At 46.8% G+C, this 14684-nt stretch overlaps 1 protein-coding gene across 5 annotated transcripts in view; it reads right to left on the bottom strand.

Moving 5' to 3' along the window:
• shroom2a (shroom family member 2a) overlaps nt 1-14684 on the bottom strand; it is a 257740-nt gene that overhangs the window by 33024 nt on the left and 210032 nt on the right. For 4 of the 5 annotated variants that reach the window (XM_068040342.1, XM_068040344.1, XM_068040346.1 and 1 more), the window contains 2 exons: nt 9550-9681; nt 2328-5013 (listed from right to left, as the gene is read on the bottom strand). In XM_068040342.1, coding sequence (XP_067896443.1) covers nt 2328-5013; nt 9550-9681 — 2818 coding nt within the window. The remainder of the gene's footprint in view (nt 1-2327; nt 5014-9549; nt 9682-14684) is intronic. The other variant, XM_068040345.1, reaches the window with a different exon arrangement.

Genomic DNA, 14684 nt, shown 5'->3' with positions numbered 1-14684 from the left:
GTCTGATACAATGTCCTGGGAATCTTGAATTCCTGCAGACTCCAGTAGGGTTCTCAACTCTAATTACTCTGTTCTCCAGGGATCTTTACCACATCAACCCAAAATAAAAATTAACACTTGCACAAACGGGAACGGTTCCTTCCATCGGCAGGGCTGCGAATGACCAATGCCCCTGTGTTCATGTATGCTATGCCCAAGGTTAGTAGCATCACTGAAAGCCACAAAATACCTTAAAGGAATACACACATAGTTACACTCTTGTACACTGATGGGGACTGAGGTTGCTTAAACCGATGGTGGGAGTTTTGATCAGAGGATCCCAATTGTAGTGTGATACAAGTTCTTACTGTCAGAGTCAGTGACTAACTCGACACATGAGCAATGACATAGGAAATGTGTAACATCTGGCTCATCAGCTGTGAGGGGTGAGAGGTCATGAGAGGAGAACGGCAAGGGGGAACAAACTGAACAAGTATTTCTAGCTGGTGTACAGTGATTCTGTGACTAGACTAATAATCTACAGAACATGCCTTCAATTCCCATGATAGCAGTGAGAAATTGAACTCAGTTTGTTTTTTAAATCGGAAAATAAAACGCTGCTGTCAGTCATGGTAACAATGGAGCTGTCGGAGTGTTGTAAAAACCCAACTGGTTCCCTAATGTCCTTTGGGGAAGGAAACCCGTTGTCCTGGTCTGGCCAAGAGGTGACTCCTGTCCAACACCAGTGTGGTTGAGCATTGACTGGCGAAAAGCAGTTCAAGAAGAAAGCAGCCTCCACCACCTTCTCCAGTCAGCTAGGGATAGGTAATAAAGGCAGGCCTTGCCAGTGACGCCCACATCCCGAGAATGAGTAAGCATGTTGTCAGGGAGCAAAGATAATACTTCAAAGTGGCAGCAGTGATAGGTGGGGCAGGTCTGTATACTCTGGTTTAGTAGGGAATATACAGTGTGAGACTAAGGCAGGGCAATCCCTGTGATGAAGACCTGACTGTGCGATGCTGCTTCAAGTGCTTACGCAAGCTTACAGTCATTCCAAAGAAACCTCAGGTGTGTAAACATGAGCCATCCAATATTGCTCATTTACCTGCCTTGCTTGCCCTGTAAATTTGTACTTGGGAAAAGGGCCAAGCATAGCTTGGTGCAGCAACAATGTGCAGACAAAGTTACACAAGAATGTACGAATAACAGCGGGCCATTCAGCCCCTCGAGGCTATCCTGTCATTCATTTAGATCATGGCTGATCTGTATTTTGACTCCATTTACCCGCCTTGGTTTCAAAATCTTTAATACCCTTTTACCTAACAAAAATCCATCAATCTCAGGTTTGAAATTTTCAATGGACGCCCTGCCTCGACAGCTCTTTGGGGGAAGAGAGCTCCACTATCCTCAGTGAAGAAGTGCTTCCAGACATCACTGTTGAACGGCCTTGCTCTAATTTTAAGATTACGTCCCCTTGTTCTGAAACAGTTTCTCTCTATCTACCCTTTCAAATCCTTTCATCATTTTAAACACCTCAGTTATATCATCCCTTAATCCTCTCTACTTGAGGGAATAAAAGCTTAGTCGATGCAACCTGTCTTCATAATTTAACCTTTTAGCCCCAGTACTATTCTGGTGAAACCTTACATGGACAAGGACAATATAAATGATCCTCACCATTAGAGTGTTTGATAAATCACAAGTTTCCTGTGAATCTATCGCAATTAGTGAAAAAGTACAAAAAAAATTCCAGGGCTAATCTTTTAATTTAGATATCATCGAGAGAAGCCAGATAAGCACATAAGGGAGAAAGGAAATGGTTAGGCTCACAGAATGAGATGGAGAGAGGTTGGAGGAGGCTGGAGTGGAGCATAAACACCAGCACGGACTAGTGGGACCGAATGGCCTGTTTCTTTGCTGTACATTCTATGTAATTCAACATAAGCAGTGGACTGTGCAGCTCAGAGGACAGGAATCAGCCCCTCAGCCTCCCAGCTGAGGACCCAGATGATGTACATTTCTTACAAGCTCCATTGCTCAGGTGTTGTACGGTTCAAAGACAGGCACACGTTCGCAAGCCGTTACCATTAACTGGGCCACAAGCACATATGCTGTCCCGATCTGCTTCTGTGAATCCAGCCCATCTGTACATGGCCCAGATGGATTTTGCTGCATCATGGGAATCCTCAGAGCAAAAGAAGATGAAACAAAATCGCCACTGCGCAAGTTTGCAGTGCTTCGCTTGCTCTGGGAGTTCAAAGAGCAATGCTGGACAAACAAACCACTTAGATTAGAAAAAAATAATGCTAATAATAATCAAGAAGCTCATGTAGGAACAAATGGATTACCTGGACATAGAAGTCAGTGGAAGGGGAGGATCTGGATCTCTCATGCACATACTGTGGTTTTACAGGCTCCTGGAAACTCTGGTCCAGGATATTGTCTGCAGAATGGTACCTTCCGGAACTCCTGGCCTCCGAGAGCTTCCTCTGGTCTCTCCATGTCGCCTGGTATTCTGCGAAAGTGCCCAGCCGTTGTGGTTCTGCCTCGTTACCGCTGGGGCCTTGGTTGCCAGGGTACCCGGCAGGGATCAGTCGCTTGGGGAGGCCACTCAGGTGGGACACGACATTTCTTGGCGGCCAACTTCCACTTGGATCGGCTGCCCCACAGGAACCCGCCACCCCCATGTCCTCAAAGCCCAGCGAGGTGGCCCGGGCTCGGCCTGCGGCCTCAGAAAGGCAGTCCTTTGCTTCGGTGCAACTGGACATCCCATGCTGCCTCCACTGGGCCTCCCCGCAGGTGGGCCGGGGCTCCTGTTTGGGCGGTGGTCTGCTATAGGCCGGGGTGGAGTGGCCCGCCTTACTGCCAACCTCAAAGAACTGCCGCCTGTCGGCAAAGGAGCTTGGGGGCGCCCCACCTGGCTGAGGGGCCTGAGTGTCATCGGGCACACCCACCTCATTCATCTTGTCAGGCTCGGAGTAGGATCGCAGCTTCTGCTCCGCTGTCAGCCTCTTCCTGCCACCCACACGGGCCAAGTGGTGACCTGCGGCTTGAGTTGGTGCCCTGGGGTTGCCGGGCAATGACAAGGGAGACCCCTCCTTGGAAGCAAGGGGTAGGGCTGGCGCGGGGTAAGCTGGCGCTCGGCGTTCTGACGGCATGGGTTGGCGTGGGGCGACCAAAGGCCCCAGGTCTCTCCTCTTGAATGAGGTAGCCCTCAGGACCCGGGCCTGAGCCTCCTTCAAGTCGTCCTTATAGGAAGTGGAAAAGGAACCATCAGAAGAATAGGTGGGATTGGCTGGTGATTTATCCTGGCAACTGCCGGCAGCCACTTCCACCTCCAAGCTGCCTGTCAAGGCAGCGGCACTTTTGCTCTTCTGCAGCTGGGCTCGCTTCGTTTGAATCTCGTTGCGCAGGGCCGTGGCAAAACGGTCACTCCGCCGCTGCTGCTTGACCAGCAGATTGAGGTCGGGCGGTGGCTGGCCAGAACCATCAGCCCGCTTAGCCTGCAGATTCCTGCTTTCCTGCGCCAGGGAATGAAGCATTGGTGTCCTGTCAGGGCAGATCACACTGCCCTCCGTATCCAGCCAGCAGGACTCCGGGGCCTGGTAGCAACCTCCCTCGGTGTAACCGGGCTGCTGGTTGGACGGGTAGGCGCTGTGATCTGGCCCGAAAACCGGGCCCCCACTTGCCCTGCGACCCCCGCTTTCTTCCTCGTTGAGCTTCTGAGCCCCGTTTCCTGGGACGCAGCTCCTCACTCTGCCCCCTTCGACTCGGCAGAGCCCGTTGTTGTCAGGGGGCGAGGGTTGGTACCTGGGGGATGGGCTGCGGGCTGCGACATTACTGCTGGGAGCTAGGCCAGATGGGTAACCCGCCCCTTTATGGCCGTCCCAGGATTCTACCTTGGCCCACGATGGTCGCGTGGCCACTTGGATGGGCTGCCTGGAAGTGACACAGAAGTATCTGTTCTGGCTGGCGGTGTCTGGGCTTGGGGAGGTCGCCTGCCTCGGAGGAGCCGCGAGGGCTGATTTTGTCAGCCTGGCTTGTGTCTGATCGTAACGCTGAGAGTTCTCAACTGACAGCTCTTGTGGGCCATGATAAAAGGCCGAGCTTGGTGCTTTGAAGTCCCTATCACCGTGATAGAAGGTGCTTTCGTCACTGTACTGGCGCTGGTGACAGGAAGAGAAGGAGGGCGGCGCAAAGCGGATATCCGTGCTGGACAGGGAGTACTGAAGCTTGTTCGCATTAGGCTGCTTGCTATCATCCAACAAGGCCGGGGGAGGAACATCGTTCGCGTACGCAGGGTTGGGCTGGTTCATCCTCCTATTTTCACCCTCCGGCCTTTGCTCATGCTCAGTTGCCTCTGAGACCCAATCTCCTCGGAGTTGAGGCCTACTCGAAGCTGGGTGGCGAGAGGGCCCGCTCCCATCATTCAGGCCGCTGGCATGTGCCTTCTCGTGGACTTTGGTAGCGGCAAAGCTGTCGCTGCGGACAGGAGGGGCTGGGGGAGGGGAGGCCTTCCTGGAAATCCGGCTATCGGTGGAAATCCTCTTCTCTGGAACATGCCACACAGGCCCAAAGCTTGCTCTGCCGGAGCTGTAGTGCCTGGAGCCAGGCTGCTCATCTGGCCGTAAGCTGGCTCCATCGTCGTTCGCCAAGTGTCCCTGCTTCTCCTCTAGGGCACCCTGGTCGGTCGCACTCTGACCATGCCGCCCGTTGCCCGGCCTTCCGGCCTCCCAGTGGGTCATCCTGTTCAACATGTTCTCAGTGGAGGATGACTTGTCGCTCTTGGACGATGACAGGGTATAGTCCGGTGTGCTGGAACTGGTGGAGAATGAGCTGTAGGCCGAATCTCGCTTGTTGTGGTGGGCAATGTGGTCCATGCTGTTGCTGGACTTGGTGGGGGACAGCCTGCCATGCTGGTATATGGGCGGGGGTTGGTCAAGACTGTCCATGCTTCCCAGAGAGCTGAACTGGTCGGAAATACGATGCAGGTTGGTCTGGTCCCATGTGTCTGAGAGGTCATTTGACGAGGAACTGTGGAGGAAGCAAAATGGAAGATAGAGATTGAAGCACGGCTATAGCCACACTACGCACATAACAGACATAGAATCATACAGTACAGGAAGCCATTCGGCCCATGGTGTGTGTGCCGGCTCTTTGAAAGAGCTAACCAATTAGTCCCACTCCCTCACACTTTCCCCATAGCCCTGCAAATGTTTCCTTTTTAAGTATATATCCAATTTCCTTTTGCAAGTTCCTCTTGAATCTGTTTCCACCATCCTTTCAGGTGGCGTATTCCAGAGCAGAACAACTGGCTGCCTGAGAAGATTTCTCCTCGTCTCCTCTCTGGCTCTTTTGCCAATTATCTTGAATCTGTACCCTCCGGTTATTGACTCAGCAATCAGTGGAAACTGTTTCTCCTTATTTATCCTATCAAAACTCTTCATAATTTTGAACATGTCCAATGAATCTCCACTCAACCTTCTCCGTTCAAAACAGAACAATTCCAGCTTCTTCCCCACTCTCTCTACATAAGCGAAGTACCTCATTCCCAGTATGGTTTTGGTAACTATAGTCCACTGACTGCATTCTGAAAGTTTTGGGTGGTTGATCAAGACCAAAACCAGTTCCTGAAGCAGCCAATATCACTGTTGATAGCTGCACGTGAAGCGTGACCACTTGGGTGAGGTTAGGGTTGCCAACCCTCCAGGATTGCCCTGGAGTCTCCAGAAATGGAAAAGTCATCATCAGGACACTGCCACAAGTAAACATGCAGAAAAAAATAATCATGGGGCATTAAAAAAAAATTGTGTGTTTTATTCAATATAAAAATCTAGGAGATGTGGGGGGGGGGGGGGGTGGGGGAAGAGGCTGTTTGGGGGGGGTGGTTGGAGGTCATGTGATGGAACCTCCAGGACTACACCCAACCAGAGTTGGCAACCCTGAATAAAATAGCAGAGGGAAGCTGACAGTCAGGAACCTATATCCCAGATGTGGAAAAAAGCACTGACGCTAGTCACTCAATGAGTAAAGTGTTACTGACAGTAAGCTGATGGATCACCACTTATGATTTATAACTATGGACTAACCATTCCCTTCAATTTCCTCCTCTAATCATTCTGATCTTATTGTGAGGCCTGCTTTAAAAAAAATCAACTGCAGTCGCAACAACTCCCATACTGCAAGGACAAACTTACTTTTCTTCCTATTGAAAAAAGGCAAACAACCTGAAGGATTTTGGACTTTTCAATGTGGTCTTTCAATACCAGAGACAGAGTCATTACGGCACAGAAGGAGGCCATTTGGTCCATCGAGTCCATGCTGGCTCCCTGTAGAGCAATCCAATCAGTCCCATCCTCTCGCGCTATCCCCCCTAGCCCTGCAAATTTATTTCCCTCTAGCTTTTAAGGAAGACTGAAAATGGACCAGAAACCCTGGATTTGTCAAACTTGACCAAAATCAGGAGGCATGCTGGGCAGCTTGACCAACCTCAAAAGGTATCACGGATATTCTTACTGCTTTGGACTGCTGAAGAGGGAACTAACTGCTATTGTGAGACTTTTTGTACCATCGGGGAGATAAAAGCAACGTTAGAGATAAGACAGAATGGACCTTGGGAAATTCTTGTCTCAGCACGATATAAAAACAGCAGTGATTTCCAGGCGACGGAACTGAAGATGTCAATGAAGAATTTAACCCTCCAGTTTCCCAAAGCAGAATAATTGGTCATTCTGAGTTTCGAGTTCAGGTTGTAAGCATCTTGAAGTGCAAAACTGTTGCATGGTAATATCAATAAAACCAATTACTTATAAAGGTTTTACAGCCTCGGCTGATTCTTATCGCTCATTCCCAAAACAGCAAAGACAGTTTTAACAACCCTGCAAAGCAAAAGTATACAGAGCCAGAGGCCAAACTCTCACCGCATAATGAAAAGGCAATAACGCAGTAAGTACTACTTCCTACCGGTCAGTTATCAGAGGCAAGATTAAACCAATCCAAAACTCCTAGAAGCTAAGACAGTGAGACTTGCAATGTAGAATAAGTTGAAGAAAACCAGCAGAAACTTATTCAGGGTTGATCCAGGCAGAGATGGCTGGGATCAGGGCAGCACATCATGGAATTTACACGAGGAAAACCGGGCTGAGTACAATACCACAATGGAAACTACCTTCACAACCAAATAAAATACATTATGTGGAAGGAGCAAATATTTGATAGAGATATTTAAAATGATGGAGGGATGGGACACAGTGGATAGAAGCAGACTGCTTCCAGTGCTTTTGGATGGTCCAGATTGCAGAATAAAGGAACTTTGATACACGGTTAAATGTAACAGAATTAGGGCAGAGAGCAGGAGAAAATGTTTTACACAAAACATTGTCGTGAGGCTGTGAACTGATTTAATGACTGAAGCAGAGCCCATATTAAGAATCCGTTGGAAAAGCAGTTAAAGCTTAAGGGGATATAGAGATATGGGAACAGGGAGGGCAGACAGGAGATTAGGATACGGTTTGGGTGGAGGGTAAACACCAACATAGACTGGTGGGGCTGAATGTCCTGTGTGTTGTACTTTCTACATTACATGATTGTCAGGAGTCGGGATGAATCATATTTTATTTGATGCTCTTTACATTTATTATTTGGGAAGAAACAGTCTTTAATGTGATTTTCAGGGACCAGAAATATTTGGTACAGACAGGTGGACATCACATTGGCAGCAGTTTACGAGCAGAGGAAAATGGGTTAAAGGTGGGGAGGAGGGATACCACATACAATGGGAGATGGGATGGGGGGGGCGGGGAGGAGATGCAAAGATGCTTTCAGCATCCAGCACGACCAAATCCAACATAAATTTAGTGCGAGGTAACACAAAGTGAAAACATAGATTTCTCCACTTTAGCCATCTTTCTATAACTGCTCCTTCCAGAAAACTGGAAGGCAACAACTTGCCACAAGGACCACAGGAGCAGGAGGAGGCCTTTTAACCCCTCGAGCCTGTTCCAACAGTCATGAGGTTGTGGCTCGACCTCAACTCCATTTACCCACAATTTCTCCACATCCTTTGGTATGGGAGTCAATTAAATCGTAAATTCTGGAACACAGTGGGATTTCCTCATGCAGGAGTGATTTGTACACCTCTGATGGACTTCACCTCCTGTGGTATTCTGACCACTAGTACAACCTAGACTAAGGAAGATCATTTTAGGTCATCAACTTTGGTGATGTAAGTAGGTACCATCCCTCCTCCAGGTGGTTGATACACTGGGAACTAAAGACCAAACACTTTCTCCCTGAAATCTTGCCTATAATGCCTTTAACATAAGGAGAGCCAGCCTGGTGCATAGTTTCCCACACAACAATAACCCAATGATATTCAGCCCCAGTGGCTATTTTCCATGATCCTGGATAGTGGCAGGCTATACAACTGTAGGTGGCCTCATCACAATTAATCCCAATCCAATCTTCTATTGACATCCACAGACAGATCAGAAGCACAAACCAAGGCCGATATTTGCTCTCCTTAGCCAGGAATCACTGAGGCACACTTAGTCCCCACCCTGGTGAGATTAGATAATTCAGCACAGACCCAGTGACTGAAGCTTGGACTTCAATGGGTTTTCTACATCAACAACAATACTTGCATTTAATAAAGCCTTTAACTACAGTAAGCATCATAGATATCTCAGAAAGGTGAAAACACACAACAAACAGTAGTGAGGTTACGAAAGGGGTGATTTTGAGGAGGCTTCAGAAGGTGGGAGAAGAAACAAGCATTTGGAAAGGGTGCAGAGGAGGGTCACAAGATTGATTCCCAGTTTAAAACACTTAAACTACCCAGATAGGTTCCACCTGCTAGATCTCAACACTTTACACAAGTAGCACTTGGGGTGATTTGCTCAATGTTCATAAAAATAATGAAGGGACTAGATTGTATTTATGTGGACCAAGCAGGAGAATTTCCCAAAGAATTGAGAACCTGTGGAACAGGCCGTTGGCTCGTGTGGTGGATGCTGATTTGCTGAATTCTGTCAAGTGAGAGCTGGACCTGTCTCTGGCTGGAGTAGAAATCATCTGGTGTAAAAGGTAGGCATCCTGGAATCTAAGTTAGCTGCTATGTGGTCTACAGGACTAGCTTGGAACTCCTAAAAGGCTCGGAGAGGAATTCCAGATGCCAGGGCAGGTGATGGCTGCACCAATGAAGGATGAGTGAAGGGGGACGGAGAGATAAGAGGGACAGATTTGGAAGAGTGCTGGCGGAGGATGCAAAAGTAAAGACTGGCAAGGCCATGGACAGGTTTATAGTCAAGGATTTTGAATTCAATGCGGGGAGGGTTATTTTGACTATTGGCCAGTGTGTAAAATGGGTGATGTCAGATTGCCTGCCCCTCCTACATGTCTTCTGCTCTACATTTCCATTGATTTTCTTCACCAATTAAACAAAAACAAACTCATCCCAAAGATCAATGTGCAAAGTATCCCCTCAGCACCACCACCCCCCCACCCCCGAGTTTAAAAGCGAGGTTGCAGGCCCAATAGCAGAAAAGAAATATGGTGGAGTGCGGCACTCACGTGGTGTGATACCTCGAGTGCCACGATGAACACACACCGCTGGACGATAGCTGCATTATGGAAGGTTCCGGCTGGCTGTCTGAGAACTTTGTTGAATGCCAAGAGTGGGGCCTATTCCCTGGCTCATTATGCCTGAAAGAAACAGAGGGGGAGGCAAGAAACATTGTAAGTGCATCAGATGGCGAATTAACCCAGGGGTTTATTTTTACTACAATCTCATGCCAGTCAAGCAGGCCTCTCCCAAAGCAAAGCCTACAGGAAGGACAACAAGGGAGCACACAGAGCATTTTCAAAATGCTGCCAGTGCTTGTTTTAATTCAGGAGACTAGCTCCAGCACAAACTCTTCAAAGCTTTCGACGCCAGAACAGAACTAAAACTCATGTTACACTCCATAAAATGCAAGTGAAGTCTACCTCAAGTTAGACAGATCAGTAACTCCTTCAGTAAAATCACTTGCTGCTTTAAAAAAGAATGTAGTGAAAGTGCCTGTAAGTCACATTAGCTTCAGGTATCAATTTTCAGTTGACATTTTTAAAACCAGCAAGGAATAGTTATTGAGAACAGAGCTCAAGATTGCCCACCTGGAGCGGCCTAAATTCACTGGGTGCTTTTGATTGACAAGAGTAATGAGCAATAGGTGCATTTCATTGCAAATGACATGTCATTAATAGCAAAATGGAAAAGGGACAAAATGCTTTACACTGCACAGAAATATCCCAAGGTCGATGAGTCAATTCCCATTTTCTCTCAGATTAGCCCTTTCATTTGGTGACATTCACTGCCAAACGCTCAGGTTTACTTGTTCAACAAAGAAGCTTACGTTCAAATGGAATTTCAGACTCTTTTCTTTTGATTACTACGGCGATGGAGTTACCAGTCACTCTCTTAGCACCTGTACTCAAAAGCCTTCTAATCAAACCAGGAGAATTTTCACACCAACGGCAACATTCAAAAAGCACTTGTCCATTCAAGCAAATGGGGTTTGAAATCAGTCTGTAAAAGTGAAAAGGGAGGAGCCAGACTATTCTCCAGCCTCTTTGATCCAGACCATCAAACAAGTCTGAATGAATAGGCAAAAAAAAGCCTTCCAAAAGATGAAGGGTGCTAATGTTCCTGAAGATTGTAAGGCTCCATTCATGGACTGTGTGCTTTTGACCCCCGGTGACCTTCACCTGAGTCTGACTATATCCTGGCCACCTAACCTCAGTGAGAACCTGCAATCTCTTACCCGGAAAGGAAAAATACTCACGCTTCACAACACAAAGTGTATCTACAGCAAGTTTTTGGACGGTTCATATTCTATATAGGAACATTGGAACTGGAGTAGATCATTCAACCCCTCGAACCTGCTACAGGAACATTGGAACAGGAGGAGGTCATTCAGCCTCTCCGACCTGTTACAGGTACATCAGAGCAGGAGCAGGTCATTCAGCCCCTTGAACCTATTCTGCCGCCATTCATTTAGATCATGACTGATCTGTATCTTAACTGCATTTACCTGCCTTAGTTCCATACCTCTTAGTAATCTTGTCTAACCAAAATCTATCAATTTCAGTTTCGGAATTGTCAGTTGACCTAGCCACAACAGCTTTTTTTTTTTAAGAAGTGGGGTGGGTGTGCAGAGGCAGAGTTCCCAATTTCCACTCCCCTTTATATGAAGAATGCTTCTCGACATCGCCCTGAATGGCCTAGTGCTAATTTTAAGGGTTATGACCCCTTGTTCTGGATTCACCTACCAATGGAAATAGTTTCTCTCTATTTACCTTATCGAACCCCTTCATCATAGCTCTAGATTTGATCATCCCTTAAACTTCTCTATCCAAGGAAATACAAACCTAGCCTGTGCAACCAGTCCTCATAATTTAACCCTTTTAGCCCTGGTATCATTCTTATATGCCTGCAGCGAGCTGGTACATATTGTTTAATAAAATAATATGGCTGCTAATAGCAAAGTATGATGAGAAAAGTGTGACAGGGAAATTGTAACAAGTGTGTGCTACACGCAAAACCTTTAGTGTATTATGAGCAAACCAGCTCTGGTGTTGCTCGTATCATAGAAATGTAATTTACAGCATGGAAGGAGGCCATTCAGCCCACTGTGCCCATGCCGGCTGACAAGAAGCCATCCAGCCGAATCTCATTTCCAGCTCTTGGTAGCCTTGTAGGTTACAGCACTTCTAGTGCATATTCAAGTACTTTTGAAATATTATGAGGTTTCTGCCTCTACCACCCTTTCAGGCTGTGAGTTCCAGATCCCACCACCCTCTGAGTGAAAACATTTCCCCTTGAATCCCTTCTAAACCTCCTACCTCTTATCCTAAATCTATGCCCCCTGATTATGGACCCCTCAACCAAGGGGACTAGGTCTTTCCTCTCCAGTCTAACTAGACTCCTCATCATTTTATACATTTCAATGGGGTCTCCTCTCAGCCTCCTCTGATCCAAAGAAGGCAACCTTAGCTTTCCTCATAACTAAAATTTTCCAGTCCAGGCAACATCCTTGTAAACCCCCTCTGCATCCCCTCTAGGGCAAGCACATCTTTCCTATAGTGCAGTGACCAGAACTGCATGCAATACTCCAGCTATGGCCTAACTAGTGCTTTTTTACAGTTTCAGCATAACCTCCCAGATCTTGTATTCTATGCCTCAGCTAATAAAGGCAAGTATCCTGTATGCTTTCTTGACCACCTTATCTACCTGTCCAGCCACCTTCAGGGATCTGTGGACATGTGCTCCAAGGTCCCATTGTTCCTCTACACTTCTCATTTATTGTGTATTCCCTTGCCTTGTTAGCCTTCCCCAAATGCATTACCTCACACTTCTCTGGATTGAACTCCATTTGCCACTGTTACAGCCACCTGACCAGTCCATTGATATCTTCCTGCAATCTTCAGCTTTCTTCTTCATTATCAACCACACGGCCAACTTTTGTATCATCTGCAAACTTCTTAATCATACCCCCAACATTCAAGTCCAAATCATTGACGTATATCACAAAAAACAAGGTCCTAGTACTGAGCCCTGCGGAACCCTACTGTAAATACCCTTCCAGTCATAAAAACACCCTTCGACCATTACACTTTGCTTTCTGCCTCTGAGCCAACTTTGGATCCAAATCATCAGTTTGCCTTGGATCCCAAGGGCTTTTACCTTAGTGACCATTCTGCCATGTGGGACCTTATCAAAAGCCTTGCTACAATCTATATAGACTACATAAAATGCACTTCCCTCATAGACACTCCTTGTTACCTCCTGAAAAAATTCAATCCCTTCACAAATCTGAGTTGACTGTCTTTGACTAATCCTCGTCTTTCTAAACGAAGATTTATCCTGTCCCTCAGAATACTTTCCAATAATTTTCCCAACACCGAGGTAAAGCTGACTGCCCTGCAATTACTCGGCTTATCCCTTTCTCCCTTTTTAAACAATGGTACAACATTAGCTGTTCTCCAGTCCTCTGGCACCACACCTGTAGCCAGAGAGGATTGGAAAATGATAATTGTGATACTTGATGAGTGGACACTGTGAAACACTGCGGGTTCCAGATAAAAATGAAATGCGGAATGTTGAGGGGCACAAATGTAGTTATAGGATATTCAAAATCAATCACAGAAAGCTCAAAAGTTGACTCTGTAAGATGAGAGCCTGCAGGGATTTCGAAGGGAAATGCCTCAACAGGTTGGGAGAGACACAGCAGCATCAGTTCTAAAACCAAGGTGCTGGGAGATGCCACAGCGCAACCTGTTGGATGGAGGTCTGAGTCATAGCAGCTCATTATGGACAGAGTTGAATAGGGAGTTCCCATTACAGAGATGGATCTGAAATGTTGGCACAAAAGTTTTGTTCAAAAATTGTGACGACAGGAAATGCATGCAAAAGGTCAATTTTCATGCTTCCAATGACTGAGAACTCTGGTAGATAAATAAAAGAGCTACCAAGTACCAGCACATTTAGGGATTTTAACTGCATCTTAAGATAGCGGAATATAGAACATAGAACATTACAGCGCAGTACAGGCCCTTCAGCCCTCGATGTTGCGCCGACCTGTGAAACCATCTGACCTACACTATTCCATTTTCATCCATATGTCTATCCAATGACCACTTAAATGCCCTTAAAGTTGGCGAGTCTACTACTGTTGCAGGCAGGGCGTTCCACGCCCCTACTACTCTCTGTGTTTAGAAACTACCTCTGACATCTGTCCTATATCTATCACCCCTCAACTTAAAGCTATGTCCCCTCGTGTTTGCCATCACCATCTGAGGAAAAAGGCTCTCACTATCCACCCTGTCCAACCCTCTGATTATCTTATATGTCTCTATTAAGTCACCTCTTCTCCTCCTTCTCTCTAACGAAAACAACCTCAAGTCCCTCAGCCTTTCCTCGTAAGACCTTCCCTCCATACCAGGCAACATCCTAGCAAATCTCCTCTGCACCTTTTCCAAAGCTTCCACATCCTTCCTATAATGCGGTGACCAGAACTGCACGCAATAGTCCAGGTGCGGCCGCACCAGAGTTCTGTACAGCTGCAGCATGACCTCGTGGCTCCTAAACTCGATCCCCCTACTAATAAAAGCTAACACACCATATGCCTTCTTAACAGCTCTATTAACCTGGGTGGCAACTTTCAGGGATTGATGTACCTGGACACCAAGATCTCTCAGCTCATCTACACTACCAAGAATCTTCCCATTAGCCCAGTATTCTGCAATCCTGTTACTCCTTCCGAAGTGAATCACCTCACACTTTTCCGCATTAAATTCCATTTGCCATCTCTCAGCCCAGCTCTGCAGCCTATCTATGTCCTACAACATCTATGCATGGATCTGTCATTGGCTTTTTAATAATAAATGAATAAACTAAATTAATCAATCTCTCGTTTTGGCAGCTGTGGAGTCCTCTCTTTGAGTCTTATGAGCCTCACAATTTACTGACTCCTCTCCCTCTTGGAGTCCGATGGATCATAGCCGAGTTTAGGATTGTAAGTGAGGACGTGGGACCCTTTCCCCAGAGAGCAGCATCACCTCAACCTCCTGAAACCAATGCTGCAATGTTAAATACATTTAGAGATTCGAGGATATAACTTCTAAAGTTTGCTTACTGTTTACCTTGCTTGGATCTAATTCCTGTGTGT

Source organism: Heterodontus francisci, chromosome 10 (assembly GCF_036365525.1).
Source record: "Heterodontus francisci isolate sHetFra1 chromosome 10, sHetFra1.hap1, whole genome shotgun sequence".
In the NCBI taxonomy this organism is placed as follows: Eukaryota; Metazoa; Chordata; class Chondrichthyes; order Heterodontiformes; family Heterodontidae; genus Heterodontus; species Heterodontus francisci.
Note: the sequence above shows the minus strand (reverse complement) of the source record. Positions and strands in the feature narration are given on the sequence as shown.